The sequence below is a fragment of the Enoplosus armatus genome, chromosome 8 (assembly GCF_043641665.1).
Source record: "Enoplosus armatus isolate fEnoArm2 chromosome 8, fEnoArm2.hap1, whole genome shotgun sequence".
In the NCBI taxonomy this organism is placed as follows: domain Eukaryota; kingdom Metazoa; phylum Chordata; class Actinopteri; order Centrarchiformes; family Enoplosidae; genus Enoplosus; species Enoplosus armatus.
Window position 1 is genome coordinate 20,086,240 of NC_092187.1, and position 10,604 is coordinate 20,096,843.

A 10,604-nucleotide genomic window follows, 5' to 3' on the forward strand; every position below is an offset into this window, starting at 1 on the left:
CCATATCTGCTGTATACTGTCCCAAAATAGGGTACCGTGCTTTTAGAGCAGGTGAGGTTGTTGATGTAACCACCTCTTATGGCAGGTTTGTCTGCTATACTGTGATATAGGTTAGGAAGCTGCGATAGAATATAGGTCACAGTGAAGAAACAAACAATAGGTTCCTCCGCCCATTGGGACTAAAACACAGAGCTCTAATGGATTCATACCTCCAGGGAGTACTCCAGCTCAGCATGAGAGGATGAAGCACACACACACACACACACACACACACACACACACACACATCTAATCATGCATATGCATAGTCTGCCTCTCCTCAATACGTAAATGTTGCAGTAGTGACCTTCTGCTAAGAATAAGAGTAGAGCTAAATCCATTACATGTTGGTGGTTGATGTGTCAGAACCAATTGTTAGGATAAAGAGTGCTGTGTACTCGCCAGGCTGACCGCTTTTTGCTCATACTCTTGAGACGCATGTCTCTTCTATGAACCCACTGCAGCTTCTGGTGGTATTCTTTTGTGAACTGCCAGACGATTGTAGTTGAAATTATCAGTTACCCCCCCCCCCCCCCCACAAACCGCTCGCGTTTCTTCTCATTCTCGACCCGTGTGTTTGGAAAGACCTCTGAGTTCTTTTAGTCTTTTATGTGTGGAAGTGACCTGTACTTTGACCGTAAACATTTAGTTGACTAAATTGATTTAAAAATGTAGAAGGATAGTTCAACTTTACATTCTAATCTTTATCTGCAATAATCAAAGGAGTAGTCACCTCATGCTGTGAGGCATCAGTGTCACATGCTGCATTTTGAACATTTGAAAAAAGTGCTTCAGAGTGCCAAGTGTCACTTTGAAATGAGTAATATCAATTAAGAATAATTGTAATTATAATAATTATAATATCATTACCATATTGTTTTGGAACACTTCAAAATGAAACGCATTTCATGACAATATTTCTCGTATTTATTTTGTCACAAAGGTGCATTTTATCCCAAATGTAATAGATTAATATGGTAACAATTCTGTAATTGTGCTATAATTATCCCCTTTTGTTCATTCCAAAGTGCAAGTTCAATTCAATCCTGACCGACATTTTCTTTCACAGACCAGCCGTACTTCCCGATGATGTGGGCTGACCTGATACTGTTAGGCCTGTGTGTGTCTTGATGAGATTGTTGCTAGACACTCAAGTCCTGGATGTTGTATTCATGAACGCCTGTCTCTCTCTTTGTTCCAGGGCGAAAGAATTGAAAAGGGCCAGGGAACATGAGACCCCTCAGAAGAGCCCCCTCGCGATGTGACATCACTCTCCTGACTCCTCTTTTCTTTTTTGTTTGTACCCGAGACATTTTACAAGAGAAATGGAAAAAAAAACATCAATGCAAGCACTGCAATTATTACTACTACTGCGGTGTTACTGGTTCAACTACTATTACATGTACAACAGCATTTTTTCACATATCTATTCTTTCCACTGACTTGATTTTGGTCGGAGAGTGGCAACTTCTACAGGATTATAAACTAAAAGGGACGGGGTGGGGGGTGCAGAACATTTGCTTCATGGCATTTTTTGCACTTTTTCATGGATTGCTTTGTCTTTTTTGGATATGAAGAGGTTTTGGACGGCGAAGGAAGCGAACGCAGGACGTGTCTGAGGAGGTCTGTGACACGCGAGGACCTGAAGAGACGTTAATTAAGGCTGCTGCAGGAGATCTCAGAGGATAGGGAGACCATGCAGAAACACTCTGGGCTCTAATTGTATTTCATAATTTTTTAAGTGACCAATCAATTCATTTGACGGATTTTTTTAGACCAAATATATTGGTAACCCACACACCCACTTCTATCCACTGCTGTAGATGATATAATATTCAATTTAGCTCAACAATTCCTCCCACCAGTCTGCCCACACGGGTGGAGCTACAAATGAATGTAGTCGGGGGTTTAATCATGCAGAAGCAGATGGGGGATTAAATATTTCTGTTTTGCCATTTCTTAAAAAAACCCTATGCTTTATCTTATATATTGTCACTTTATTACTTGAATTTGTTCCATACTGTCCAATGTATTTGTTCCATCATGTCCAATGTATTGGTGATCTGTATCTTCAGACTCTATGTTGTTGAATCCTACCAAGAAAAAATGCATGACTTCTTGGCAAGAAAAGTCTTTGCTTGTGTGCTTATGGTCTAGTCTTTCAGCCTATCCTCTGATTTTCTTTTTCTTTCCACTTTAGTGGTCCACATATCCATTTTCTCCCCTATAAGTTCCACCATCTCGGTAATGAAGCTATCCCCGTATTGTCCTGTTTCTTTTGATTTTGTTTCATTTTGCTTCGTTCGGTTGATTGCTCCTCAGAAACCTAACAAGAGAAAAGAACTTGCCTATTTTGTGTTGTAATGGTTATGGTCATGCAGGTTATTACTGTTCTTTTTAAATGAACTTCAGAGCCTGTGAAGGCTTTTGAGGGGAAGATCACATACATTGCCTTGACGTCTTAGAGATTCTTTAAGGGGTTCCTAAGCTTGTCCCAAAATAGGGGTTTGACAAATCCATATTTTTGACAATTGAGCGATTTCTGTATATAAAGAAGGCTGAAAGTGCGTAGGAAAAAACATTTACCCAAAGGGGATTGTATTTTAGAAATATATTATTTTATTCATTAAAAATGGGTCAAAAACAGGTATGAGACAAAAACAGAATATTTGTATAGTTTTGTTTGAATGCCTAAGAAGTATGGTTGTATTGTTTGTAAATAGTGTAAATACCTGGGATAAAAATGAGCTATGTGCATGAAAAGTATGAACAGAGTCAAAAGGGAAAAAAAAAACAACAAAAGCAGTAGTGGCTATGCTCTGTAAAATTAAAACTATTTCACTATTAGAGTATTTTATTTTATTTTGATTGTTCTTAAGAAGAACATTTTGCTAAAGCATGATACTATTGCAATATAAAAAAGTTAAAAAAAATAATGTATTTAGAGTTAGGAGAAGTCTGCAAAATTATCTTAAAACAAGTATGGTTATGTTTACATTTTCTTTTTTATTTGTTTGTTTTTGGGCTACCAAGAATTTTTTGCCAATGGTGCCAAGGTACAGTATGTGAATGCTATATAGCTTAAGAAGAGAATTAAGTTATTTTTTGCAGAACAGATAATCATACAGTGAAATACACACTAGCACTGAAGACCATAAGATCACAACTGGCCGAGGATCACTAGAACAATAAGGTACACAGTTTGCAGAGGGAGTCATATTTAAGCAGAAAACATTTAAGTCTCTCATGTCTCCACCATTCCCACAGATAACTGAAACATTTGACCATCACTGAATACACCATAGAAACGTTTAAGTTTTATTTTTGTTGTCATTGCAAATGGAATGTGAAATGTCACTGAGGTATCTTGTCTGATCTTAAAGATTGGCAGCCTTGCTCATGGTGTCCCTATGAAGCGATGTAATTACTCTCGGTCACTGGCAAAGATTTAATTCACCTCTTACGTTGCAGCAAGCATTGATTCATCAATTCTTGGCTGATCCCTGTAGTAAACTGGTGAGGGGATTTTCCTACTACAATATGTTTTAATAAAAAAAAAACTCCTTGATCAAGGCTGCCAGGGTTTAAATAGACCTTTCATGTCAAAGCAAACGATGTCTAGTTGAAAAAACATGTGTAGCATACTGTACATGACCGGATTTCTTTGTCAAGCAGCTGAAAACATTTGCAAAATGAACTGTTCCGACAGTCAAAGGTGCTAAAACGATTCTACCCAGAAGGACAGCACTTAAAGTTGTCACTTGCCTCGATGCAGGGTCAATGAGCCAAAATGACTGTAGTAACTAATGTGTAAAACAGCGCACTGGTGCCATTTATGATTATGAGGTATAAGATGTGTCTTGTACATTGGATAATATATACATATATAGCAGTTTTGATTGAGTTGTAGGAACAATCTGAAAGAGAATACACATGAGCTGCTGGTGTAGAGGTGCCTGTTGGTTGCTGCCTAATTCCTAAAATATATTCCTACCAGAACTACCAGAAAGTGTATTCTGTATCCAAGTAATGACATTTGATTATTCAGCCAAGTGCCACTGAAAAACTTGAGTTTTATTTATCGAAGTATTGTCATGTTTGTCAAATAATTATTAGGCTAAATAGGTATTTCTCAGATTTATTTCCTTTCCTGGTTGTTTTGTTGTTTTCCACACAACTGATATGTAAACTTTATTTCCCGAGTGTTTATGTAGAAAGTGCCTATTCATATCCTGATCACACGAATCCAGTGTCAGAATGCGTACAATGTACCTGAGGTTGAGAAAATGTGAGAGAACATGGTCCACCCACAGACAGTGCTGTATCCTCTACATGAACACACATGATCACCATCACCTTACGCTCACCAAAGCCACAATATGATATGCCCTGTTCGCACCAGTATCAGTCCATCACTACAGCTTGTCAACATGCTAAGCTTTGATTTTTCTTTTTCTGCCTTCTGTTCTGTTTTCTACTGGGACAGCTTGTTAAAATCACATTTAGAAATGCCACTACTGGGGTTTGTTGCCTTGCATTCATCCTCTGGTCTGTGGTTAGAATGCATTGCCAATGCAAAGTCGTGGCAAAAAGGAGAAGGATTTATTATGCTTGCATGGGTAAAATAGTTAACTGGGTGACAGAACTGCACCTAAAGCATGCTTATTTTCCTAGAATCGGTAGTCAGATAGACTTGTTAAAAGACTTACTGTTCTGTCAAACGATGAACGTTGGTTTGACGTGTCACAGAACTCAGAAAGACAGAGGGCATGTGACTGGAGGGCAGACAGGAAACCTACGAATGAGCCAATGATTAGTACTCAGTAGTTACTGATGTTTTCATGGCAAAGCATGAGGAAAGGTTTGTTTTTTAGACCAAGCTCTAACTTTTTAGACTTTTTCTTGAGTTTTTTGATTAATTTAGATTTGATCAGTGTGCTCCCAACTTCAAATACGACAAATGGACAAGGTTGGAGACCATTGTGACAGTATGTATAGCAAGTATTAACTAAGTGACACACGGTACACACAAACACATGCACAAGACACAGCACAGCACACATGCAGACATGTCAAGGTGTCAGTTTCATTTGTACACTGAGCGGTGAAGGCAGCATTGCTCTTCTCCAGGCTGAGGGACTGGTTCACCTCCCTTCTGTATTTTACTCAGGGTGCCAAAATGGGGAGGAGGAAACAGAGCAGGATACGTGATTCACAGCAGAAGAAGCTGAAATTGAAATAGGAAAACCTTTCAGCAGTGCTTTCTGGTAAAGAATCTGGGACAGACAGGTTCACCGCTGCGACACTGAAGTCTTTCAAATGAATGAATATGAAATATAATCCATTTCCTCTCAGTAACGCTGAATATTACAGACACCAGTGGAGCCCTGGAATAAAGTCCTGTTATATATAGCTCATTAAGATAAATGATTTGACTTTCGGTCATAGAAGCCTGTCAGATCATAGTATAATTCTGGCCAGTTCTTTAGGCCTTTAATTTATCTAAGTGACAACGTGTAAGGGGTATTTAAGAATAAGAGTGTAGTTATGTGAAAAGTTCACCTGCAAATCTTGTTTTTACTGCCATTTATGAATGGGATGACAGGTTAGCTGATAGGCACTCTTCATTACTATTCAGTATTATCAATTTCAAGACGTTCTGTGAATTGACCTGGGAATCTGCCTTTCCTCCTCTTCTTTTTCCCAAGCACCCAAAACCGGAGAAAGGTAGGCACATCAGGACAACAGAACAGAAACAGTTTTACAACATATTCCACTTGTGGACACAGAGCAATAAAGAACTATTTTGTGGAGACCTATAGACCTAGTGAAGTTTAAAATGATTGGACACATGTAGTCGACTTACTCTTATGCAAATGCCAGTATTGCAAGACAAGCATTCAGTAGTTTATGGACAGCAATTATATGGCACCCTTTACCGAACTGCACGTTTTCATCAATTCCAAACCGAGAAGAAAAAAAAAGGCCCTGCTTTAGTAGAAAGTTATGGGTCCTCGACACTTTGCATGTGAACTAGTGTTAGATCTATTTTCCTCTCCTCTATAGCTGTCTTTCTCTCTGTCTTTCCCTGTTATGTGACCCAATTTTTCTCCGCTCCCAACCCCTACCTTTAAAAGTTTCATCTCCTCTTGGTTCTCCTAATGTGTTTTGCTTTCCTCCTTTTTCTTCCCTTCTCTTGTTTGTAAGTTTTATTTTTGTAATTGTGCATGTACAAGCGTCACTGACTCGATGGATATGTTTAAAAAAAGATTTCAGCTGCTGAAGCCATGCAAAACGTTTTGAATTGCCCTTAAAATATGGAAGATGTTTTCTGAATGCTTTATATTCTTTCTGCTGTAAAATAATAAAAAAAGGAAAAAATGAAGAAAACTCGAGAACACAGTTTGCTCCGTCTTTGTTTCCTCTTTCACTTTTAAGGAAGGGATAGTGATTTCTGCTGCTGCCAATACGTTTCTCACCAACACCTTTCATCAATAAAAGACAATTAGCAGTATTTATAATATAGTTTTTATTTCCATCCCACATACAGTGCTGTATAACCTTTGACTTTCACATTTAAAAGACATTTGGTCATACATCAGACAACCAAGGACTTTCAACAAAAGTGTGTACATATTTCACAAAACAGAAAAGAAATCTCAATAAATCGTCTAAAAAAGAAAGTCCCAAGCAACATGTCTCAATCATACCTATGGCATTGTTCTTTTTGTGAACAAATAGTGACAGCGCTTGTGTGTATGTGAGTGTGTATGTGTGAGTACATGCATGGGGGCATGCATATGCACACATACAGTATATGCATGCATGATGTGTCTTATTTTGTCTGCATGTACTTATGTGAGTGCAAGGATTTTTGTTTTAGTGCAAGCCCCGTCTGTTGTGTTTAGCATCAATGCCTGTTGACAGTTTTAGACACAGTACTTCCAGAAACACTCAGAATTGCCTGCTCTCTTCCTGAACTGCTTCCGGATGCCCATCACACGGCTGAAAGGATTTAGGAGACTTTGTTTCTCCAATAGGACCTGAAAGACAGGATAAAGAAGTAGTGATAAACAGTTTACTTACAGTATGTAGCTTACCTTTCTTTGATGCTTGAGGGATAACATTTATAGAAAACCCACCTCTCTTTTCAACCCCCTGGGAAGCAGGCCTGCTGTTCGGACACCTGAAGGGAAAATAAAACATATGATATTTGAGATGTCAGCTTGTTGCATTAGCCACGTTTCTGTGCATGTCGGGTTTTGGGGGGTACAGGAGGAAAGAGGGGGAAAAATGAAGGGGTGTCACTCACACCTCCATCAACACCTACAAACTACGTGCTTCTTCAGTGGTGCTGCTTGGTGGCCAACCACAGAAAAATATAGTTAGACTGGTATAATTGTGTGTTTCAATTCAAGTTTGTCGCATGGTGTTGCTGCAAAAGAGAACGTGGGCGATTTTCCCTGGATAAAGTAAGTGTCTGCACCAAGTATGAGCATTTTAATGATGAGCTCATACAAGTGTGTACTGATGACAGAAGGTGTGTGTGTGTGCGTGTGTGTGTGTGTGTGTTTTTCTTACCATCTCTGTTAATCTCCCCAGATAACAGAGTGGAATATCTGAGACCAGCACCATCCTGAAGAGGGAAGGTCTGCTCAGAGAGAGACAGGTCCTCCAGAGCGCCGACTCCTCGGTCCTCCACTGATACTGAGGATAATTGAACAACAAAGTTGGTAACACAGTTGACAGGTAAAGATTCACACAGCGTACATTTTCTAGACATGACATTTATTTGGGTTATTTGTGTAGTTTATGCTAAATAGTAAACACACACAGTTTCCCTTTTGTCATGACATATTGTACAGCAATTAAGGAAAACATGATAAAATTCATTAAAATGGTCCATGATGTGTGAACTTTGGCAGAACATTCATGTTCAACACTGCCGCTCTAAAACAATTTGCCTGCCATTAATCTTCATAAATTAAGTTTTTTTTATTAAAAATGCTCATCAAAGTACTGAATTAGTGAATTACTGTGAATAACAGCTACAATGGAGGTTACTTTCTACTCACCAGGTCCTGGATAGGGCATCTCAGCAGATTCTGTGATGGGGTGGGCCAGCAGTGGGCCAGAGGCCACGAGCAGGAAGGCCCAGGACAGGAGATGGTTGCGCTTCATCACTATAGGACGCTGTTGCTGGAAGTGGCTCTGATTCGCATGCAGCTCCTCAGGTTGAAAGAAGACTTGTACATGCTCTGTTGGTCCCAACTGGGTTATATACTTCCAGCTGGAGCCTATCCCCCCTCCCGCATGCCACACAGCAGACAACACACACACACACACACACACACACACACACTTTTGCTGGCCACAACAGCCATCAGCAACATCCACAGCCCCATCCCTTCTAACTGTGATAAATCAACAGGCAGTCACAGGTGAATTATAGGCTCAATAAAAAGACAAGTGCCGTGGCCTATGCTTCAAGGGCACAGTCATGTTTTACCTGCTCTTCAGCTTGAATGACTGTTTTACTGACTGTGTAAATGGGATCGAAGCAGGTGTTTCAGATGTCACTCTCAACAACATCCCATTGGGGAGCAGGTGGAGAAACTGGGCAGCCAAATGACTAATGTTTTTATGTCACCAGTTCATTCAAGTCCTGGGCCAGTTGAATCCTCAAAGCCCACAGAAAAAGGCTACAATTGGAGCTGCATACAAAGCAGTGAGAATTCCTAATAAAACCACATAATTACTTGCACAGAGCTTCAGTGGAAATGCTAAAATGTTCAAGGCCTTGTGGCCCATAAGTCGTTTGACATTTTAAGTCAATTTAAGACAGCAGAGAATTTTCCATAGGTCACTGAATCAGATTGATTCATGCACATTATTTAGAGGCCTTGTTCTGGTAAGATGCTATATTGTGTTTTCACTTCCTCTTAGTCATACAATAAAACTCAACTTTATTAGTACGTCCAGCATAGATGGACAGAGTCAGAGAAGCCTTCCTATCAGCTCAGAGACTGGGGGACAGGTGGAGACAGCTGTTTACAAAGTCACATTTTGTTTGTAATTTGTATATTTATGAGAAGCGTGACGTCAGTGTTCAGTCTCTTGTATGATAATGAGGGTCGACGAAGCGACAGTGACATTTAATTTTATGGCCAGAAGGCCAGACACTCCATTAGGTGTTGCTGTATATCAGAGAAAGCTATAAAGATTTATATTCTGTATTAGTCAAGGTCCTGCTGCCAATCGCAGCTTATTCCAGACTCTAAAATAAATGTTGTGTCCCACGTACTTCATCCGGCCATATATGAGATCCTCTTTACAATTCATGAGGAATGTAGAATTTCTTCAAGGCACAGGCGTTTTGTACACACATACTACACTTTCTGGAGATATGATAGTGTTGATCAGAGCGAACAGAGCAAAGTGGAATTAAGAGTAAATAAAAGGTAAAGTATTTTCTATTCTATTCCCATGGGAACATGTGATGTTTGAATCCTTTCCCTGAAGTCATAAATATATCAATACCTTTGGTAAAGTTATTGTAAGAATAAGTAACAATAACTCAATGGAAAAAGATTTCATTACAAATAAAGTCCTGCTTTCAAAATGATAAATATGAACGTGAACAAGTATTTGCAGTAAAATACACCGAAGTAGCAAAAAATAGTGCAAACTTTGACAAATGGCCCCTTTTAGAGTTTAGACAACTGCTGCATTAACATGTAAGCAGCATTTATTTTATTGTTTTATGTATCTGGCCAATGTGGTGCTCGGTCTGATCTCACCTGGTGGGCGGCTTAAAACAAAGCATTGCGATGTATTCTGTGAGTGTGTATTATTTGTTTAGCCAGAAAAATAAATAAATCTCAATGTAAGCAACTACAGCTGTCAGATGAATGTACTGCAGTAAAAACAGAAATATCTTCCTCTGAAATTGTGTATCTTTTATACATCTTGTAACAGCAGAAGGCACACCAGACATGATTCAGATGATACAGTATTTTATCTATCAACTTTTAATTTTGACTGTCTGAAAATACCTGATTCATGGATTATCTAAATTTGCTGATGGTCATGGATCCCAAAGCTGTCATAGTAATTTTCAGCTATATTTGTTGCTTGTTGACAATATTCAAACTCATGGACATCTCACTGTCACTGTCACGTAGCCTACAGCCAGCAGAGGGCAACATAACGTCCAGAAAAACCACAAAAACCGTGCAATATACCATTTCTACACATTTTCAACAAATTAGCTTCCAGTGAAAACTCTTCAGCGTGGCTTTGAGGGGAAAACAATGGACGATCTTCTTTGTTCCTCCCTCCCCTTTGTTCCTTTTATCCATCTTCAAAGAATCTAAAATTCACCCAATTCAAACTGAATCACAAAACCCGTAGCCTCTAAAACCTAAAATATCCTATTAATTCTCATCACCGTTGACATTTACAAGACCAAGATTTTAAAAGCCGCATTTCATCCAAAAATGAGATTTCTGATATTATTATTTTTTTTTTTACAAAGGAGCAAGAAGGCTCCCTGCCCATCTGAA

The 10,604-nt window shown here is 39.1% G+C and overlaps 2 protein-coding genes across 4 annotated transcripts in view; one reads left to right on the forward strand and one right to left on the reverse strand.

Annotated features, from left to right (window-relative positions):
- camta1a (calmodulin binding transcription activator 1a) overlaps positions 1–1,304 on the forward strand; it is a 265,794-nt gene extending 264,490 nt beyond the window's left edge. For 2 of the 3 annotated variants that reach the window (XM_070910084.1, XM_070910086.1), the window contains one exon: positions 1,241–1,273. In XM_070910084.1, the coding sequence (XP_070766185.1) occupies positions 1,241–1,273 (33 nt within the window). Of the gene's footprint in view, positions 1–1,240 lie in introns of all 3 variants that reach the window. The other variant, XM_070910085.1, reaches the window with a different exon arrangement.
- A 5,664-nt stretch (positions 1,305–6,968) lies between these two features.
- LOC139289464 (urotensin-2-like) lies at positions 6,969–8,220 on the reverse strand. The gene is made up of 4 exons (XM_070911074.1): positions 8,115–8,220; positions 7,621–7,746; positions 7,182–7,225; positions 6,969–7,082 (listed from the first exon to the last, which is right to left on the reverse strand). Exons 1-4 carry the CDS (start codon positions 8,218–8,220, stop codon positions 6,969–6,971), a joined length of 390 nt encoding a protein of 129 aa, XP_070767175.1.
- Positions 8,221–10,604: the final 2,384 nt, after the last annotated feature.

Bases quoted from the DNA above. Each gene is read 5' to 3' on its own strand.
- LOC139289464 (XM_070911074.1), bottom strand. From the start codon at position 8,220: ATGAAGCGCAACCATCTCCTGTCCTGGGCCTTCCTGCTCGTGGCCTCT. The intron at 7,226-7,620 runs GTAAGAAAAACA...TTTTCCCTTCAG, and splicing joins TGGGGAGATTAACAGAGATG to GTGTCCGAACAGCAGGCCTG. The intron at 7,083-7,181 runs GTGGGTTTTCTA...CCTGTCTTTCAG, and splicing joins CCAGGGGGTTGAAAAGAGAG to GTCCTATTGGAGAAACAAAG.